Below are 21,440 nucleotides of genomic sequence, written 5' to 3'. Positions count from 1 at the left end.
GTTTCAAAAACCCAAAAGAAGGGCTTGGGCAGGCAACTCTATCCTAAAACCCAAACACGCATGCTTTTTTCGTCCTTTAGCCTTCACATATCAAAAAATCCACAACCTCTCCAAATATGGCTGCTTGACTTTTAAAAGCACTAACATCTAGACTAGTTTATTCCCTGACATCAAAGCCAACTTTTCATCACACAAGCCCAAGAGCTTTCAAAGACGCTGCTGGAGGCCCTCCTGTGGCCACAGGATCCATAGCACAACCATCTCTTCATGGAGCCCCCAAGTCACCAGACCCTGTCACCAGGGCCGAGGGCCGGGGGCAGCAGCACGGAGGCCAGTGCCCGAAAGCCTTCTCAGTATCCCCCTAGGGGCCGACTTCAGACGCACAGTAGACACAGCTGTGGGGGAAAAGAGTTTCCAAGGCTCCAAGTCCCCGGGGTTAGAAGTGACCCAGGCTCCCGGATGAGGGAGGGCCCAGAGAGCCTGCAGTGCCCCGGCCGGCCCAGCCAATGGGCGTCTTCAGGGTGCACGTGGCACAGAGCCGTCAGGCCCAAGCAGCTCTGCTGGCGCAGAAGAAGTTGGCCTTCAGAGCACTTACCAGTGGTGGTGGGTGGTGAGCACTGTGGTCAGCTTCACGCCGTGCTTTTTCACTGTTTCCACAACCTGCAAGCAGATGTGAGGCAGGACACAGGCCGGGTCACACTCCCAGCACTGATTTGCTGGGCTGCAGGTGGGGGGTACCCAGCGGAAGCCAGGATGTGCCAGGCCCCGTCCTGACACTGCCAACTCTCCCAGACTCCAGGAGAGCAGGGTGAAGGTGGCCTTTTTCTCTCTTGATCCACTTGGCAGCTCAGTCCCATCCACAACCTCTCCAAACCCCTCCAGCCAAGGCCACCACCCCTAGAGGCAGTGCCAAGGGGCAGGAAGCCTCCAGAAGAGAGGACCATGCCAAGGAGGGCTCCCGCTTCGCCAGACCTGCAGACTTTACAGATGGAGCCCTTTTCTCTCCACACCAAAGCCTTTGGCCAACTCCACCCCTCTCACTGGCCCTTTGCCCCAATAACAGAGTATCTGGACACTAGTTTGTTTTTTGTTTGTTTACTTGTTTGAGGAAGATCAGCCCTGCGCTAACATCTGCTGCCAATCCTCCTCTTTTTGCCGAGGAAGATTGGCCCTGAGCTAATATCGATGCCCATCTTCCTCTACTTTATGGGATGCCTACCACAGCATGGCGTGCCAAGTTGTGCTACGTCCACACCCGGGATCTGAATTGGCGAACCCTGGGCCACTGAAGTGGAATGAGCGCACTTAACCGCTGCACCACTGGGCTGGCCCCAACTAGTCTGTTTTTTAAAAACCAAACGGATCAATTTCTTTTTTTTTTCCTTAAAGATTAGCACATGAGCTAACATCTGTTGCCAATCTTCATTTTTTTCCTTCTTCTTCTCCCCAAAGACCCCCAGTACATAATTGTATATTCTAGTTGTGAGTGCCTCTGGCTGTGCCATGCTGGACACCACCTCAGCGTGGCCTAATGAGCGGTGCCACATCCACACCCAGGATCCGAACCGGCGAGACCCTGGGCTGCTGCCGAGGAGCATGCAAACTTAACCACTCGGCCACGGGGCCGGCCCCCAAACGGATTAATTTCTGACTAGCTTTGGCCAAGTGGCAAGGACACCATGGTTATCAAACCCATCAGGGGATGAAGAAGTGGTGCTGGGGCCACACCTCCCACCTTCTGAGGCTGCACTGGGTCCACAATGGCGGCCTCCTTGGTGTCATCATCGATGATCAGGTACATGTAGTTGTCGGTTAGGGCAGGCAGTAACTCGACCTTCATGCTGCCCTCTTCCACCATCAAGCTCTTCCTTACTTCCGCCTGACGGAGAACGCTTCCCAGAAAGGCTGCACCTGCAGACAGAATGCAGCTTCCGTCAGTGTCTGCATGAGGCCACACAGGGCTCAGACTCCAAAACAAGCCCTCAGACCAGCAGTACAGGTATCCTGGGGACTCGCTATCCCCAGGGATGTGCCATCCCAGGGATGCGACATGGTGAGCATCCAAGCATGAGGCTTGCCATGCCAAGTTTTCTAAGTTCCTTTGATAGAGAATATTCTCATTTAACCACATCTGTAAGGAAAATACAGAAAGTGATTGGTGTTCACATTCATGGAAATCAGCTCTTTCAGACTTATGATCCTTATTTTCTTTTTCTTTTCTTTCTTTTTTTTTGGTGAGGAAGATTGGCTCTGAGCTAACATCTGTGCCAATCTTCCTCCATTTTGTATGTGGGACGCTGCCAAAGCATGGCTTGACGAATGGTGTGTAGGTCCACACCTGGGATCTGAACCTGCAAACCCTGACAGGGAGCATGCGAACTTAACCACTACACCACCAGGCCAGTCCCATTTCTTTTCTTTGCTTCTTTGTTTTTAAAAGATTGGCACCTGAGCTAACATCTGTTGACAAACTTCTCTTTTTTTCTTCTTCTCCCCAAAGCCCCCCAGTACATAGTTGTAGGTCCTTCTGGTTGTGTTATGTGGGATGCCGCCTCAGCACGGCTTGATGAGCAGTGCTATGTCCATGCCCAGGATCTGAACTGGCAAAACCCTGGGCCTCTGAAGCAGAATGCATGAATTTAACCACTATGCCACCAGGCCAGCCCCAGTTCTTTTCTTTTTTTGTTTTTGTTTTGGTTTTTTTTTGAGGAAGATTAGCCCTGAGCTAACATCTGCTGCCAATCCTCCTCTTTTTGCTGAGAAAGACTGGCCCTGAACATCTGTTCCCTCTACCTTATAGGTGGCATGCCTGCCACAGCATGGCTTGGCAAGCAGTGTGTAGGTCCACACCCAGGATCCAAACAGGCGAACCCCGAGCCACCGAAGAGGAACGTGAGAACTTAACTGCTGCATCAGCAGGCCGGCCCCCCATTTGTTTTCTTTTTTGAGGGTCCTAAGAGGACAGAAGTGCCAGCTTGTGGCTGTGATTCAAACCGCTGTCAGATGTGACCACTGCCAGTCCTGGGGTGTCCACAGCCAACTCAGAGAAAAGCCATGAAGAGAGGAACCTAAAGTGAAATTCCCACCTGGGGCACTTCCCCTCAGCACGCTGCTGCCTCTCCAAGCTGACAGTCTGAGTCATGCGCAGTTACTCACACTCCTTCTCAGGCCTCCAGCCAGAGAAGAAAACAACATTCACTTTCGAATGGCAGGAACTGGATATCTGGATAATGCACAAAACCCAGCAAGGTCTGAGAAACGGGAGAGTTGGCCATAATTGTTCTAGATTCGAGCGTGCAGGATATGGAATCACCATCCAACTTAGCCAAAGGACCTGCAGGGTGGGCCAGGAGTGACTGAAGACCAAAAGCACCTCCACCCAGCAGACAGGTGCTGAACTATTTTCAACAACGAAGCTGCTATTCAATCTAAAAATTCACGGAGGCTCCCACAATGCTTTAAGTCTTGGTGTGAAAGGGATTAAAAACACAAAAGGTGACAAAGGACGGCCATGAAATTCTGGGGTAGGTGCTGGGATGGGGGCCTCTCCCAAAAGGGATCTTGAAAGCGGGCAGCACTGAATGACTGACAGACAGACCACACCTCCAGGGGCCGTCTAATGTGAAATTCAACCTTATTTGCCATGGCCAGAGAAACTGCCTGAATTGTAGCTTTAATGATTACACAAAGATATCCAATTCCTCCTTTTCCTTGACAGCCAGCTGGGCATTTTCCAGGCCCTTCTCCTCGTGCACAGCAAAACAGTTTTGTCTGATCAAGTTTCTGTGATAGTCCACCCCTGTAAGCCTCCTCACTATCTGAGCGCAAGGAGGACTACAGGGCAGAGTGTGTAGGGTGGGAGTGGGTGGGAGGAGAGTAGAAGGATTAAAACAGAACCCTGCCCATCTAGGGGCATCCTCCTCAAAGAGGGGCCCCGTTCCTGTGTTTCCCAGGAGAACATCACAGCATGGCCCCAGGGAAGGAAACACTGTTGACAGCGGGTGCTCAGGCTTCTTAAGGTGCCACGAGAGCCTTGTGACCTGGGGAAGGTGCAGTTATTTCTGTCGGCACCACTAGAATCCTTAATCCTTTTCCAAAAATTCCATCACCTAGCCCAGCACTGCCTGAGAAATGCTCCCAGCTCACTGGTTTGAAACTGTGATCTGAATAAGCAGAGGGCACAGAGCCGTTTTGCTGGGCTTCTCTTGAACTGGGCCCGTCCTTCTGCACGGCGTCAAATGGCTGGGGTCCCGTCTGAAGCAGGCAGCCACGTTCTTGCCAGTAGGGATGCGGTCCCACTTACACTGCTGTCTGACTCCTGACACAAAAACTTAGCCCTGAGACTTTGATGTGTGTCCCTCAATGGAAAAAAACAGGCTCTTTCCTTAGTAACGGTGACACATTACCCACTCCAGAACCTTGACCGCTTTCAGCGAGATCTGAGCATGGCCAAGGATGGCTTCATTGCTGGCTCCATCTCCCTACCTAGTGCCCTGTGGCCACTTAGCTTCCTGCCAACCCGTCCTCCCAAAGACCCAGGGTAACCTGCTGCCCCTATGGCCACATCAGCCAGATAAGATACCAGAAAACAGGGACAAGGTGCAAAATCAGGGTGACAATACTCCTAACAAAGTGGACGGACCCTGGCGGCTGGAAGTGCGGCCATCGCAAGCCAGCGTGTCCGGCGCCTGTCATTTTAGAGGCGTGGACGGAGACAGGCCCGGGGAGGCCCAGGGTCCCATAGCTCCCAGGACCCACTCTGGGCGGAACCTGAGCACCGCTCCAGGGTTCCGTCCCTTGTCCCCACTTCAGAATTACGTGCCCCAGGTTTTGCTTGTGAGCCAAAGCTCAGGTGAAAAGACGCGGCTGACTTGGCGGGGCACCGGCGCAGCACCCCGCGGCCTTCGGGCACCGTCCCTCCGCCCGGGGCGGGGCCCTCTGTCTTCAGCCCTCTCTGAGCGTCTGATTTGACCGCGCCGAGCCTGCACGCCGCGGAGACGGTGGCAACCCCGTGTCGATGAAGACAGCGTCAGCCGCGGGGCCGCGACTCCCCGCCGCCCCCACCGGCGCGGGCCCAACGCCCGGCCGCGGCCGCCGGCGCCTCTGGAACCCTCGGGCGCGGCCGCCTAACCGTCACCCCGGCACGACGCCGGCCAGGACCCTCGGGCCGGGCGGCTCGCCGTGCCCCCGCCGGCCGGGCCCCGCGCCCCCGGCCCCCGTCAGGCCCGCCCCTCGGCGCCCTGGCCCGCCCAGCCCACCTACCCAGGCCGCGGCGGGCGCAGACGGCTCCCAGCGCTGCGAAGCTCCGGCGGCCCAGCAGCCGGCGGCCCAGCACCATGACCAGAGCGGCGGGCAGGCGGCTGCGCGAGGGGCGGGCGGGCGCACGCTGGCGCCGCGGCCAATCAGCGCCCGCGCCCGCGCCCATGCCCTCCGCCCACCCCGCCCCCCAGCCAATCCGCGCCCGACTCGCGCCCCCGCCCCAGTCGCGGCCCAATCAGCGCTCGCGTCCAAACCCGTGCCCCTCCCCCGCCCGGCTGCGGCGGGCCTGAGGGTTGGCTGCGAGGTGGGCGGCGGCGGCGGCGGCGAGCCCGAGCCCCCGCCTCTCCTGGGGTACTAGGCCAGCGTCCGGAGGCCGCGCCGCCCCGAGGCAGCCCCTGGACAGGAGCCCAGGAGGCCGAGCGCTGCGACCTCCCGGCACCGGCGGAGCGGAACGGGCCTTCGCGGACGGGACAGCGCTCCAAGGTAGTTGGTCCTCTCCGGGGAGCCATAGGCGTCAGGTGACCGGCTCGACAAGGTCCGTGTGACTCCAGGGCGCCCGGCAGGAGCCATGGCAGCTTCCAGGCCGCTGTCCCGCTTCTGGGAGTGGGGAAAGAACATCGTGTGCGTGGGCAGGAACTACGCGGACCACGCCAGGGAGATGCAGAGCGCCGTGCCGAGCGAGCCCGTGCTCTTCCTGAAGCCGTCCACCGCCTACGCCCCCGAGGGCTCGCCGGTCCTCATGCCCGCCTACAGCCGCAACCTGCACCACGAGCTCGAGCTGGCCGTGGTGATGGGCAGGCGCGGTCGCGCCGTCCCGGAGGCCGCGGCCATGGACTACGTGGCGGGCTATGCCCTGTGCCTGGACATGACCGCCAGGGACGTGCAGGACGAGTGTAAGAAGAAAGGACTGCCCTGGACTCTGGCCAAGAGCTTCACGGGCTCCTGCCCCGTCAGCGCGTTCGTGCCCAAAGAGAAGATCCCTGACCCTCACAACCTGAAGCTCTGGCTCAAGGTCAACGGCGAACTCAGGCAGGAGGGTGAGACATCCGCCATGATCTTTTCCATCCCCTACATCATCAGCTACGTTTCTAAGATAATGACCTTGGAAGAAGGAGATATCATCTTGACTGGGACACCAAAGGGAGTAGGGCCTGTTAAAGAAAACGATGAGATACAGGCTGGCATACACGGGGTCGTCAGTATGAGATTTAAGGTGGAAAGGCCAGAATACTGAGTCTATGCAAAGCACCCTAACTTCTTAGGTTTCAGGAGAAAAGGGAGCAAGACAGAAGCAAGCCAGAAGCAAGCATAGGTTATTAAATGTGACAATCATTTAATTAAAAAATCTTTAAAAATGATTGGATCGCTATGCTTCAACTCAAGGAAGATAGACCCTCCAATTAAAAAGTGATTTAGAAGAGCTGGGCCAGAAATGGAAATGAGAAATGCTGTCTTCCAGGAAACAATCAGAATAAAGTATTTATGATGCTTCCAAAGTGGAGAATTTATGAGGCCAAGTGTTCAGAAGATTTACTCGCCTTTCCTAAAACTGGACTGGCTAAGACTTTTCAGTGAGTCATTCTAAGATCAGTAGTTCAAGATTTAAAATCTGCAAAGGAAGCTGAAAAGAGGGTTTCATCAGTGTTTCCCAAATTTCTGTGATCATGAAAATCAGCTGGAGATATTTATAAAAATAAAAATTTCCAAATTACTGGCACATCCCAGGCCCAATGTATTAATTAATGGGATGGAATTCATCTCCAGCATTCCAAATGATTCTTAACACAGAAATGTGGAAAAACACTACTCCACATAATCAGTGAATTAAAGCTGTATTTAATAAGTGAACAATTGGTGAAGACCTCACTCGTTTACTTAGGGTGTGTACCCTCACCCACAGATTCTGAGTTTGGGAGATAATTTTGAAACTATTGTTTTCCAAATAAATATGCTGTCTTTTGTGTGGCCTAAAAGTGTCCTGACCCCACCCCACCCCACCCCAGCCCCCCCCCCCCGCCCCCCCAGCCAGTGGTGGTTAGTAGGGACAATTGCTCGTTAAAGGACATCAGACCTTGGTCATGGACCTTTGGCCTGTTAGCACTGCGCTCTATTAACAGTTAATCAGCTCTCTACCTCCTGACCAGAGATAAGGAGGCTTCAGGGAAATTGAATGACTTTTGCTGTCACCTGCTCCCTTCTCTGATGCAAAGCGAGTGCCTGGGGGAGTGCTGCAGGCTTAGGCACGGGCTCCTGCTGTTAGTGCAAACAGAAGGCATCTGCTGGCCCCTTGAAGAAGCCAGAGAACATCTGATTTAGTAACAATAGTTAACATCTCTTGACCACTTAGTGCTACTAGACAGTATGCCAAGAGCTTGTCGTGTATTATTTAACCTTCGACAAAGCTGTGAGGTTGGTATTATTACTGCCATCCCTGTTACACAGATGAAGACACAGATTCAGACACTAGCCAGCCTGGCTCTACAGGCACTCAGCTGAGTGGCAGAGACACTGAGATGGAACCCAGCTATCCCAAGAACAGAACCTGAAGTCTTGACCACAATGCAGGCTGCATCTTTTAAGTAGCTATATTAAAAGATTCATCCCACAACTAGAAGGACCTGCAACTAAGATATACGACTGTGTACGGGGGGGGGTTGGGGAGATAAAGCAGGAAAAAAAAAAAGATTGGCAACAGTTGTTAGCCCAGGTGCCAATCCTTAAAAAAAAAAAAAGAAAGATTCAAATGTTCAGGTATTATGCAACCCCCACATTTAAATTATAATTTATTATGAGGAAGTGCTATAATTGGATTTGTTTATAAAATGTCATGCTATCTTCTTTTATATTTTAATAAGATTTCTTCTTTAAAATGCTTAAGCAATACATGTTTATTACAGGAGAGTCAGAAAATAGGGATAAGCAAAAAAACGAAACACTCAAAATTTCATCCACCCAGAGACAGCCAGAGTTAAGCATTTAGTGCACATTCTTCCAAGTCTATGGATGTAATTGTAATTTTTTAAATAGAATTTCCTCATACCATACACTTTTCTAACATGCTTCCTCTCCCCCTGCCCCAAAGCCCCAGTACATAGTTGTATATCCTAGTTGTAAGTTGTTCTAGTTCTGCTATGTGGGATGCTGCCACAGCACGGCCTGACGAGAGGTGTGTAGGTCCGTGCCCAGGATCCGAAACGGCAAACCCTGGGTCACTAAAGTGGAGCACGTGAACTTAACCACTCAGCCACGGGGCCGGCCCCTCTAACCTGCTTTTTTCACTGTATGTTGTGTGTCTTTCCATGTCAGTTGGCATGTCAGTACATTTCTGCAGTACTGTTTTCAGTGATTGCATAAGATTCTGAAAGTCAGTCCTCTATATTTGGCCACTGAGATTGTTTCTAATTATTTGCTAGTAGAATTGGCACATTTGTAGTTATTTCCTTTGACTGGGTTCCCATAAGCGGAAGAGTTGAATCAAGGTTGTGCTCATGTTGAAAGTGTATTAATCTAGCTAGCAGATACAAGGTTTAGCTGAGACAAGCCTACCAAGCTGACAGACTTGAAAGCAAGCTAAAGGTCTAAGGCAGGAGCCATGTTCACATGTACCCTCCTTGGGTGGCACAAGCCAGCAGCCAGAGAGTGTACAGTGCCCCTGAGGTCAATGTTCACCACAGTGGTGCCACAAGCTTTGCCACAAACAGCTGACATCAGCATTGCAGGTGTAGCACACAAAGTCCTTGGCTGCAAGAATAAAAACCTAGAGGGGGCCGGCCCTATGGCCAAGTGGTTAAGTTCGCACACACCACTGAGGTGGCCCAGGGTTTCACTGGTTCAGCTCCTGGGCACGGACATGGCACCACTCATCAGGCCACGCTGAGGCGGCATCCCACATGCCACAACTAGAAGGACCCACAACTAAAATATACAACTATGTACTGGGGGGATCTGGGGAGAAAAAGCAGACAGAAAAAAAAAAAAAGAAGATTGGCAACAGTTGTTAACTCAGGTGCCAATCTTTAAAAAAAAAAAAACTAGAAACACCAATTCTCACAATTCCTGATGCTAAAATCACAGTAATCCTAATACTCAGAAGGTACGTTTTCCCCCCAATTTTTTATTTTGAACAAATTTAAATCTATTATAAAGTTGAAAGACTAATACAATGAACTCCATATACTTTTGGCTAGATCCAACAATGGTTAATGTTTGCTATGTCTGTTCTCTTTCTCTCTCTATACACACATACTTGTTGTGGAAAACTGAAACTGGAAATGAGTTGCAGAAACACTCTACCCTTTCAGGACGCATCTCCTAAGAATAAGGACATCTTCCTATATAGCCACAATACTATTATCATAACTTAAGAAAATAATCCATAATATATTAGTCCACACAGAGTATACAGCTTGACTTCTGTTCTTTTGGCCTTTTTAAAAAAAATTATTATTGTTCATTGGGCTTTTATAAAAAATGAATATTCTACATCCACTTAGTATACTATAAACATCTTTCCAGATCAGTGAATATAGATTTTCATAATCTTTTTTTTTTTTTTTTGAGGAAGATTGGCCCTGAGCTAACATCTGTTGCCAATCTTCCTCTTTTTGTTCGCGGAAGATCGTCGCTGAGCTAACACCTGTGCCAATCTTCCTCTACTTTGTGTGTGGGACACCGCCACAGCATGGCTTGATGAGTGGTGTGTAAGTCCACACCTGGGATCTGAACACATGAACCGTGCGCCACTGAAGTGGAGTGTGTGAACTTAATCACAATGCCACTGGGCCAGCCCCTTATAATCACTTTTAATGGCTGTGTCTTAGATCAGGTACCCCAAAAGCAGAGCTTAAGCTGGGGACTCTTGTTCTTGTGACTTGTTAGGAGTGCTCTCAGGAGAAAGGAAGTGGAGAGGAAGCAGAAAGAGCAGAAAGCAAACAAAGAATGTGGTCTCAGAGCTGGAGATGAGCTTCTGTCTGCTGACCATCCCAAGGGGATGTCATTGCCGGAATCTGCTCCTCCACCCCTCTGGTAACTTCCCCAGGTAACTCTCTGATCTGCATAAAAGCCCAGGGGTAGGTGTGCACCTGCAAGTAAAGAAGATCTAGGTGGGGCCCAACATTCCCCTATAGGTTGCGTAGGTTTCAAATGCTTTGCTACTAGAAACAACGATGCAAGGAACATCATCCACACACATTCTGGCACTTATTTCCTTAGGAAGAGTCTTGGAAGTGAAATTGATTTGTTCAATGTTTGCACTTTAAAACTTTGATACTTTTTGCCAAATAGCCCTGGGGAAAAGATGCACTATTTGTACTTGACAAGAGTGTTTAAGAAGACATTTTTAGGGGCCAGGCTGGTGGAGCAGCAAAGTTCACACATTCTATTTCAGCAGCCCGGAGGATCCCGGGCGTGGACCTATACACTGCTTGTCAAGCCATGCTGTGGCAGGCATCCCACATATAAAAAAGAGGAAGATGGGCACAGATGTTAGCTCAGGGCCAGTCTTCCTCAAAAAAAAAAAAAAAGAAAAAAAAAATACCTTTTTACACACCCTAGCCAACGCTGGGCATCATCATGGTTACAGTTGTTTAAGTTTGAGTTTCTTTGATTAATGGTGAAGTGGACATCTTTTCATATGCTTATACTCAGTTATCTTTTTAACAAGACTATTGGGCACATTTTTGGTGTAAATGTTATGTAGTACCTTTGGTTTCAGAGAAGTTTTATATTTCCTTTCAATAAAGGGAAAGAGTAAAGTAATTACAAGTGTAATGATATACTAAAAAAAAGATTCAAACTATAAAAGCAGAATCGAGGGGCTGGCCCCGTGGCCGAGTGGTTACGTTCGCGCGCTCCGCTGCAGGCGGCCCAGTGTTTCGTCGGTTCGAATCCTGGGCGCGGACATGGCACTGCTCGTCAGACCATGCTGAGGCAGCGTCCCACATGCCACAACTAGAGGAACCCACAACGAAGAATACACAACTATGTACCGGGGGGGCTTTGGGGAGAAAAAAGGAAAAAATAAAATCTTAAAAAAAAAAAAAAAAAAGCAGAATCGAATTCATAGAATGAAAATATTGCCAAATATGAGAGCCAATGGAATTGCTATGCCTCAACATTTACGAAATAACTGACACTCACTGATCATGTACCCAGTGCATGAGTCTAAGCACTTTACACACATTAGCTTATTTAGTCTTCACAGTCGCCAAGTGAAGTTGGCATTGTCATCCCATTTACAAAAGGGGAAGCACAAATTGAGAAGCTCAGAGCTGGAGCCCATCCTGGAGCAGCAGACGGGTTTGAGCCTGCAGCCACCTCCGACTCCACCTCTTCTAGCTGGACCTTCATGTCCCATCTATAAAACGGGCAAAATAATAGTACTTGTATAAATCAGGTAATATTAGTAAAGTGCTTATGACCATTGTCTGTCACATAAAAGCACTCAATGTTAGCTATTTATATTATTGCAGCAATTTCATGTCTAGAAACTTGTCCCGAAGAAATAATTAAGAATGTGGACAAAGACTTAGCTATAGCTGTCATTTATAACAGCAAAACTCAGAAACATCTTAAATGTCAAACCATATTGGATTGATTACATTCACTATCCTATAATCATATAATGAAATGACAGGCGGCAATTATGTTAGAATATTTAATGATATGAACTTTATTATAAATTAAGTGTAAAAGCAGATTATAGTGTAACTTGTATTTGTAAATTATATGTGTTTTTAATTCTTTGTTATATTTTGTAAATTAGATGTTTTAACATAGAAAGGTGGATAGGTAGATGATTCAGTCAGGAGAGACGTATACAAAAAATGTGGGATGCTTGTACACGCATATTCATAGCAGCTATGACTGTCTAATCACAATAGTCAAGAGGTGGAAGCAGCCCAAATGTCCATCAACAGATGAATGGATAAATGTATATTGTGTTTCTGCCACGTGCAGAGGACTGAACAAAAAAACTCACCAAAGCAGAATTAGGAAAGGAAAATCTTATTGAAATGAGTTACTAATAGACGATTAGGAAAAATCACAGTCACCAAACTCTTTATATAAAGCAATATAAAACCTGTAGAGCAAAGATGCCAGGATCATGAGAAAAGCAGCACCTGGAGAGGACTAGGGAAATGCAGATCCCTGACGTGGGGAGCATGGCAGGGCAGGTGAAAGGGGAGTGCGTATTTTGTGTTGATGGTGGGGGATGCTTCTGTCTTTTACTGCTTTGAGTGGCTGCATTCTGGCTAATCTACAACCAAATTTTAGATCTCAAACAATTTGTAATCTCCATTTCATAAATGTGTAGGTTAAGCTTTGTGAAGCACCTCCGATTCAGCGCTAGCCCTGTGGATTCCTACATCATGAGAGGAAATAAGCAATCGGGGTGTCCTCCAGCGAGGGGTATGGGGTCTCCCTAGTTAAATGCTGGTGGTCCCCAAGGTAGCAGTGAGGAGGTCATTCAGAGCTCTCTGCCGCCCACTGGGGCTGTGGCTGGGGAACACCGGATGTGCCTATGACCCTACTTTGAGAATGCCCGATTTATGAAGCTGAAGCCAGTGGTGAAACAGCCAGAGCCGCTGTGGCCCACAGACTGTAGGAGCCCAGACAGCTGGCTCTGGCACCCTTGGCCCAGGTGTTGATGCTTTGGTCAGGGCACCAAGAGACCTGGCACACAGCACCTGACACACCATCTGAGCCAAGCGTCCTTCCTGTCTCCTGCACTGTTGGACACCTACACTTCTCTCTCCTCCCCAGCCTGACCCCTCCCCGCTCCCCTCTCCACTACTCTCCCTCTTTCCTTCCTGTCCACCCTCCCAACTCACCTTGCTTAACACACCCATTCCCCTCCCCAAGGGAGAAAGGAAGGAAGCTCCTCATCAGGCACACTTGCTGTTTGCACAAGTAGGTCAAATCCTTCATTACCTCGTTTATTACCACAATTTGGACAAAGCAGGAGTCAGCTCATATCCCTCCCTCCTCCATGGCTGCATATGATAAAAGCCAGAGAAAACATGGCTGACAAGATAAGTTTATCTCCCAACATCAGCTTTATAAAAGAGTTTCATATACTTACTTTTTTTTCTTTTTTTGTGTTTTCCACTTCTGTGGTGGGTGAAATGCAGCCTCTGAAGTGCCAGACCCAAAATACATTAGCCAAACCTCCCAGACTGTGGGTCAGTGCTGACTGTAGCGGTGGGTCTGCGCCGTGCAGCAAGTAACTCAGAATGTGTAGAGCTGAACAGAGTGCTTTGGGGCTACTGCAAAGACACGTGGGGTGGAAGGCGGGCCACCGTCCTTCTGTCAGAGCGAGTCTCCCACCCTCCCAAGTTCCTGAGACTCGGCACCCTCATATAACATTTTGAAGTTGGTCTCCTCCCAGTTGATTCAGACTCCTAAATGTCAGCCTGAGTCGGCAAGCCTTCAGAAGCACCGGGTAGCTCCGTGTCATCAGAGAAGGGAAGGGATTAGAAGAGCTCTACAGTGTTCAAAGCAATTGCACAATATCGCCCACGGACTTCTGCTGTTCCCACACGGCGCCAAGAGAGTCCCTCATCCCTCTGAGCCATTGCCAAGCTCGAGGTAAGTCGTTTTTAGAGGTTCTGATCTTTCTCCCAGGAACCCAGACAAAGAGGGAAGGGGCTAAGAAAAGAAATCATTCATATCTATGAGAAAGATGAAATTTGTTTATTAATTCATGCAAACATTTTCCAACTTGGGAAGAGAGAGGGCAAAGACAGTAGAAAAAGCCTTCTAAGAAATGAGCTCGGATGAGAGATATTTTAAGACTTAACCCCAAACCAACTCCAGGAGGAAACATAATAAGAATTTACAGAAATATTTTTACCACATTTGAACAAAATACAAATTTATCCATAATTTTCAAACTCATTTTCCACTTTAAAGCAAGTTAAAACTCTTATTCTTTTCCAGAGTTTAAAGAATGATATCTGGTCTTAAATATTTCTTTGTCCAGACAAGTTCCTACTTGCCTCAATAGGATCTGCAAGCTTACACGAAAGCACACTAATTCTCAATCCACCCCTTGCTCTGTGTGATAAAAAAAACTGCAGGGAGAAAAAGAGAGACAGTTTTAAAAATGACTTTGTATGTAAAGTTGAAAGCCAATGACCACAAATAGAGAACTGCAATGAGCTTTGTTTACAGATGTGAACATAAACTTCAATTAAAGTTCTAAGAGGATGGAAAGAGTTCCAGTCCCAGGCAGAGTTTGGTAGAGAAATTACAGATCTGGCTTCTGACAGTGATTTTGTAAAGATCCATGTCATTTTTTTCATGACCTTTCTCTCTGGTGGGAAAGTTGATATTTCCAACCCAACATGTAGAAAAAAGGGCTTAAAGTGTGTTCAAACTACCAGTTGTGAGAGGTGTTAACCTGTAGCAGTAACATAATCTATTAGACTACCAGGATGCAGTGATGCAGTTTACTCATAATAATGTCTTATTTTTTATAATTTACAAAGCACTTTCACCAACATTTTATTTAACATGAAGTGTGAAGGACACATCAACTAGCCATTTTAATTTCCTGTATTAATTAATAAATTCAGTTAAATCTTTGACATATGTTCACTTTATTTTTGTATAAAAGTTATGGTTTGACCTTTTTGGAAATTATTCCTTAACACCAATATCAGACTTACAAGGACTTGTACTAACATCACCATGCATTTTAAACATTAAAATGAATACCTTGCTTTGAAATCCCTCTAGCTGAACCATTTAAAGTAGTTCATTGTTTTTAACTGAAATATGATATATATATATGCATAAAAAGTCCAATCTATATAGGAATACCTTGTTTTTATCATATTAGCAGAGCAATGTAAGTTCAGATATGCTTGAGGCCACAAGGGAAGGAAGCCACTGGAAAAGGGGAAAACCTGCTTATGAGGCTGAGATGGAGTAGCTGCAGTCTTCTTCCTGAAAGACTCTTTCAGGATATCCATGAGATCAAAACTATTGTCATAATACTACTAAGATGTTGTTTGCCTTTGCTACTCTCCTTCTTTCACCAGAGCGCACTGTAGTTTTCTAGAGGTTACATGACGTGAGATGACATCATTGCTTTGACCACTAATGGAATCTGTGTTCATGAATATGTTTTAAATTTTTCTCAGTGTTAAGTTCTGGTACAGTAAATATCAACAGATATAACTCATTTAAACAAGAGCTTGAAAATTTTTAAGAGTGTGAAGGAGAAAATGTTTGAGAACCAGGGAAGGAAATAATGTAGGCTGCAGCCCTTTCTCACCTGTAACCTGGGCCAAGTAGCAACATTTCTTGGTCCCATTTTCCTCACTTGCAAAACAAAGGGGTTTGTCACACTCCCCGTTTCACACCTTTATCACTAAGATTCTGTGATCCTCCAACACTGAAGCACTGCTGGGGCTGCAGGACTCTGCTCTGATCAGAGCTGTAGGACCACAGAACTTTAGAGGCTTAGAGAAGTTACGTACCTCCCGAGAGTCACATAGGCTAAGAAGTGGTAGAACTGGGATTCAAACCTGAGTCTGCCTCTCTCCAGCATCTAAGCATTTAACTACGCTATTGTACACTGCCCACTGAAGAGCGGGGCACTGCCACATGGCTGGGGTGGGGGACAGAGCGTCGACTTCAAAGCCTGGTGCTTTGCCTTGGAGTTAACATTAGTGGATATTTTCTTTGTTGATCTATTTCCTTGGTGACATTTCTTTCTTTTTTTTTTTTGAGGAAGATTAGCCCTGAGCTAACTTCTGCCAATCCTCTTCTTTTTGCTGAGGAAGTCTGGCCCTGAGCTAACATCCATGCTCATCTTCCTCTACCTTATATGTGGGACACCTACCACAGTATGGCATGCCAAGTAGTGCCATGTCCGCACCCGGGATCCAAACACACGAACCCCGGGCCAGCGAAGCGGAATGTAAGCACTTAACTGCTGTGCCACTGGGCTGGCCCTCCTTGGTGTCATTTCTAACTCCTTCATACTATATGAAAAAACATGATTACTTCCATTGTTTCTACAGTAGGCAAATCCTTCTGCACATCTGAGAATCAGGCATTATTAAAAATAATGAATTCCCTCATTTATTAGGGCATACTCTTGGATTTCCTTATTGTTTCAACATATAGGATAACATAGTACTATAAAATACACTAACTTTCAAATAAATTTTGCTTCTTTCCAAAAGAAATTGCCACTTTAGTGCTGTTTTCTGTGCATCCGTCATTGCAAGAAACTCATTTACCTGGTTAAAAAAAAATCAAACAAATATTTCCAAAGATAACTCATCTTGACAACAATGTGATACTTAGATTTGCTCACTAGAAATGAGTTTTTATTCACAGAAATTACAGCTCAATCCTCTCAATGGAGGAGATATGGCCAGAAAGGCTCTAAATGCAATCTCTGAAACCACTCAGGCGCCTCAGCATAGAAAGCTCCCTTAACAAAGTAGAAACCTCTTGGAACTACGCTTTAACGGTCAACTTCATGAGCTGGTTCTAACAACAAAAAACGAGTACCTACCATCAAGTATGCAAGCTAATCTCTAAGGATCTGCTGCCTCCCTGTAGCAGCAGACTGAGGAGAAAATGCGTGGCTGATTTTGTACAGCGGGGTAGGTGAAATATCACCAAACCCTCCTTAGGAAGGAGCCGCCTCATAACTAATCAACGTCTCCAATGTGTTATTCTACCCACTGTTACTTGACTACATAAAATATCATTTTATTCTCCACTGTGGCCAAGTGCCTCCATTGTTATCCCTAATAGTTAATATTAACTATGATTTTAATATACAATACGTAATTATTTGTTCATTAAAGCAACGTGTGTTTAAATCAAGATCGATTTTTCCCAGACCTCTTTATTAATGAATTAATTTCTATCAAATATTCACCAAAATAACCTATCTTTTGGGGGAAGAGAACTCAATTTGGAAATATTTCTAAACATGCTTCCCTTTTTGCTATTTACCGTGCAGCCCAAGGTCTCCTCAGCAACGCTTCCCGTGAGACTACAGGAATGGAGGGTACCTGTGTGATCAGTAAGATCAATTAGCATGTCGAAGCTGAGAAAAACAGATCTGAATTTGGAAGAATCTTTGTTGCAAGTTGTACAAGTGCTGGATGCTTCATTTACAATGTAACCGCAGCCTGAACTGAAAAGAAACAAAGACAGTGTGGTAAAATGTGATCTCTAGCAGAAGAATTATCATTTCAAAGTCTGAGTCAGCAGTGGAACACTTTCAGAGTAAGCAGTTACAGAGCGCTCAGCACTGAGCAGGATACAAGACAGACATACAAAACGAGGAATAATACAAATCAATACGACATGCTTTTTATGCAATCAGCCTCATTTTCAGCATTCGTGCTTCCTCTGAAATGGAGCTAAGCCAGTCCCCTCACCGTCCTGCCTCCTGCCTTTCCCTCTGCTGATGTGCTTGCCCATGCCCAGGCTCATTTCCCCACTAGGGCCTTCCTTTCTTGCACCTCAGTGCTCCCCCTTCCATTCTCTGAGCAGCTGCAGAACTTTGACTTCAGCCCTGACTTACAGCGTGTCACATCCTATTCCTTGCTATCGCCGGTACGTCTGTCTTCTCTCCCCAGCTCAGAGTTCTGCGGGTGGGAATCGTGTTTTGTGCCTAGAGAGCCTAGGCTCCATGAATGCTTGTTTGATGGTCCTGTGCTAGCTCTTCTGTGCATCTACAGAAAAATGCCAAAGTTGGGTGGGTTTCACACCTTAAATGCTGTTAGTACTGCTAGTGACACATGCTACTCTTAAGTGGTAATCACACGCTAGTCCATATTTTTGAAATAGGCCTTACTTACTTTAGCCTATTTAAATAGGAAGACTAATTCAACTTTCTCAAGTAGAGGGAATGATCTGAAGACAGTGGTTTCTTGTCTAAACACTGATCAGTTTTGTGTGTATGAGTGTGTGTGTGAGGCAGACTGGCCTTGAGCTAACATCTGTTGCCAATCTTTCTCTTTTTGCTCGAGGAAGGTTGTCACTGAGCTAACATCTGTGCCAATCTTCTTCCATTTTATGTGGGATGCCACCACAGTGTGGCTTGACAAGTGGTGCTGGGTCACACCTGGGATCCAAACCTGTGAACCCCAGGCCAGGAAAGCAGAATGCAGAAACTGAACCACTACACCACTGAGCTGGCCCCCACAGATCAGTTTTTAAGCGAATTTTAGATGCTTTTCCTCAGATATAAATACTAAAGATGTAGGAAAAAATAAGGAGGACAATAACATTTTTTAATTTTTGAAAAATATTTTTCAAAAAATAAACACCTGCCTTGCACAATACCTCTACATTAGTTTTTTCAACTTTAATATCAAATCATAAATGTTTTAAAAATCCACAGGCTAATATCTTGACTGTGGTGGTAGATACACAAACCTATACATGTGATAAAACTATATGGAATTTAATATACATATACACACAAATGATGCAAGTCAGTCTGGGGAAATTTGAATAAGATCAGTGGATTGAATTAATGTCAATATCTTGGCTGCAAGGTGATACTATAGTTTCGCAAAATGTTACCACTGGGGGAAACTGGACAAAGTGCACATGGGATCTCTCTATATTATTGTAACCAGGAAGCCAGGCAAAGAAAGGGGTACTGAAGATCTGATCAAATCTAACATTACCTGTTGAGTGTTTTGCAAACAAAAAGTTTCAGGAAGAGCCTAACCACAGAAGGTTCCCATAAGCAAGCCAGCTGAAGCCAGTTCTAGCGGCCTCAAACTGCTCTGAAATAAACTAAAGTGAACTGTTCCATTGTAATCTCATTAACATCTTAAACTCTCCTCCTGTGAGAGGGGCAAAGCAGCATTTTTAGATCATGCTACGTATGTATGCATGCTACACATTGGCCTTCAAAGAACATGGCTGTTAGGCGATAAACCCCCATCTCCTGCCTTTTCCTTAACTGAATATTCATGAACTACACTCTGATCTAACAATAAAAGGACACCTCAAACCCTTGTTCAGGGAGGCACTGCTTTGGGAAAATATTCCCGATGTTCTCCATCGCTTGTGCAAGTAATAAACCTTTCTTCACCTACTTCTGCCTTGGCTGTGCCTTTTGTCTCTGCGCTCACCAAGAGGCGAACCAACTGAGTTTGGTTACATTGTTTCTTACAATGCCATCTAAATCTAAAACTATGTCAATAAAAATTTTAATTACAAAATCCATATGGAAACTTTCACAGTAACATTTTAGATCTTTCCTGCCAAGCATCTTAAATCTACTAGGCTTACTTTTCTATGCAAGTAGATACTAACTTTGACCTAGGAGAGGTTAGAAATCATATTCATCATGCAGTTGAAAATAATTTTTAAAAATGCTGTCACTAGTATTGCTATAGGGCATGGCAACCAAATCAGTTTTCTAATACATTATAAAACAATTTGCCAGTCCAGTTAAAAGTTTCTGGCAGTATTATATCCTTATATTTGAGGACGGTAAAAACACAGTAAATTAAATTTTATTTTAAAAGGCAATTATAATCTTTGAATCTAAATAGTTTGCCATGGAACTTCATTATGGGTTATCTATTTATACATTTCTCTCAAATACATAACCACTCATGTTAAAGAACAGCTTTAACTTTTATAGAGCTTAAAATTTATTAAAAATAGTCACTTTTTATTTCTTACAAGAATGAATTTGGTAAAAGTAATTTGGCTTCTTACCATCTATTTCGAACTACTTTTGTGGTTTCATCATCAATGTTCAATGTAGAAATGTAAGCATAAAGAATGCCATAGAGAGGATCAGCTTTCCCTTCATTCTTCAAAGCTTTTACCTTTAATTGTTCAACTGTATAGACATCAACTATTGTATTTACTAGAAATAAAAATAAAAAGAAGTTATTACAGTTCTATATATATTCTAAGACCTCCAAAAGATTATATCCAAATAGAAAAGCTACAAAGTTCAAATGAGAACATGTACTAGCTTAAGTAACAAAAAAATTATTATATTTGCTATATTAAAACTGATATAAGTACACATAAGCCAAAAAATGAAAAGAATGAGAAATTAGTCTTCATTAAAATGAATAATTTCTAGTCATCAGAAGATACCATTAAAAGAGTGAAAAGGCAAGCCATTGAGTGGGAGATGCTAGCGATCTACAAAGAGACAAAGGACTCATATCCAGAACATCTAAAGAATTCTGAAAATCAATAAGAAAAAGGCAGTTGATTCAATTTTTTAAACGGGGAAGAGACTTTTAAAAGCACTTTAGAGGGGCCAGCCTCATGGCCTGGTGGTTAAGTTTGGTGTGCTCCACTTCGGTGGCCCAGGTTTGAATTCTAGGCACAGACTACACCACTCATCGGTGACCATGCTGTGGCAGTGACCCACATACAAAATAGAGGAAGACTGGCATGGATGTTAGCTCAGAGCCAATTTTGCTCAGCAAAAAACAGGAGGATTAGCAGTGAATGTTAGCTCAGGGAAAAATTTTCCTCAAAAAAAGAAAACTTTTAAAACTAAAAACAATAGCCTAATAGTCATTTTTATTTTTCTTAATTTTAGAGGAATCTGAAGGTCCAAATATTACTTGGGTAAGAAAACTTTTAACAGCAGTTGCCCAGTTCCTTCAGAGCTTCACTGGTTTCTTTTCTTGCTATCTAGTATATAAAATTTAATTTTCTTCAATAAAAAGTATAGTTGTTTGTATCTATTTACTTATCATTTATTTTTATTCTTTATCTTGCTGTTAGTACATGTGCACTGGAAGATGGATTGGATGATGTTCAAAAAATAACACTTTATTTCTGGTCTGTTTGTTGTATTTACTTTTCTTATACTGAACACTATCATTTTAAATAAAAATAATGAAAGCTTTAAAGAAAATATGATAGTTTTATCCTGAAATATTTAATCAATTTCAACCTATAAATTTTTCATGGGAAGAATGAGCATTTTAAAAGACATAGCAACTCATTTTTGCCTATAACCAAATTTAATCATAAAAGTTTCCACAGTGACATAAAAGAAAGAGAAACTTAAGTACTACTTTTGTGATTACTTTGATATGACCCATTGATCAGGAAAAATTTTTCCAAACAAATACAATAGTCCTGAGTAGCCTTGAGAAGGCTGTAGGCATTGTTGTCGTTGTCCCCGCTTCAGGGTTGAA

At 45.3% G+C, this 21,440-nt stretch overlaps 3 protein-coding genes and 1 long non-coding RNA gene across 16 annotated transcripts in view; 2 read left to right on the top strand and 2 right to left on the bottom strand.

The window, feature by feature from the left end:
* The window catches only part of HAGH (hydroxyacylglutathione hydrolase), a 28,632-nt gene extending 14,914 nt beyond the window's left edge, over window positions 1-13,718 (bottom strand). For 2 of the 4 annotated variants that reach the window (XM_023616611.2, XM_070231164.1), the window contains exons 1-3: window positions 5,263-5,507; window positions 1,736-1,911; window positions 596-660 (exon numbers count right to left, since the gene is read on the bottom strand). In XM_023616611.2, coding sequence (XP_023472379.2) covers window positions 596-660; window positions 1,736-1,911; window positions 5,263-5,425 — 404 coding nt within the window. In that variant the 5' untranslated portion in view covers window positions 5,426-5,507. Of the gene's footprint in view, window positions 1-595; window positions 661-1,735; window positions 1,912-4,822; window positions 5,141-5,262; window positions 5,508-13,342 lie in introns of those variants that run through there. The other 2 variants (XM_070231165.1, XM_005599070.4) reach the window with 2 other exon arrangements.
* Window positions 5,828-7,220, top strand: FAHD1 (fumarylacetoacetate hydrolase domain containing 1). Its single transcript, XM_014730255.3, has one exon. It carries the CDS (start codon window positions 5,828-5,830, stop codon window positions 6,491-6,493), a length of 666 nt encoding a protein of 221 aa, XP_014585741.1. The 3' UTR covers window positions 6,494-7,220.
* LOC138917039 (uncharacterized) lies at window positions 13,692-19,478 on the top strand. Its single transcript, XR_011424385.1, has 2 exons — window positions 13,692-13,848; window positions 17,252-19,478. It is a non-coding gene; the product is annotated as an uncharacterized lncRNA (long non-coding RNA).
* The window catches only part of MEIOB (meiosis specific with OB-fold), a 28,972-nt gene continuing 21,464 nt past the window's right edge, over window positions 13,933-21,440 (bottom strand). For 6 of the 10 annotated variants that reach the window (XM_023616606.2, XM_023616610.2, XM_023616607.2 and 3 more), the window contains 4 exons: window positions 19,984-20,137; window positions 17,245-17,428; window positions 16,428-16,514; window positions 13,933-14,333 (listed from right to left, as the gene is read on the bottom strand). In XM_023616606.2, coding sequence (XP_023472374.1) covers window positions 14,223-14,333; window positions 16,428-16,514; window positions 17,245-17,428; window positions 19,984-20,137 — 536 coding nt within the window. In that variant the 3' untranslated portion in view covers window positions 13,933-14,222. Of the gene's footprint in view, window positions 14,334-14,753; window positions 16,515-16,571; window positions 17,429-19,983; window positions 20,138-21,440 lie in introns of those variants that run through there. The other 4 variants (XM_023616609.2, XM_070231160.1, XM_070231159.1 and 1 more) reach the window with 3 other exon arrangements.

Source organism: Equus caballus, chromosome 13 (assembly GCF_041296265.1).
Source record: "Equus caballus isolate H_3958 breed thoroughbred chromosome 13, TB-T2T, whole genome shotgun sequence".
NCBI lineage: Eukaryota > Metazoa > Chordata > Mammalia > Perissodactyla > Equidae > Equus > Equus caballus.
The sequence above is the reverse complement of the archived record's forward strand: the minus strand, read 5'-3'. Positions and strand labels throughout refer to the sequence as shown.

Coding starts and splice junctions, on each gene's coding strand:
- FAHD1 (XM_014730255.3), top strand. CDS start 5,828: ATGGCAGCTTCCAGGCCGCTGTCCCGCTTCTGGGAGTGGGGAAAGAAC.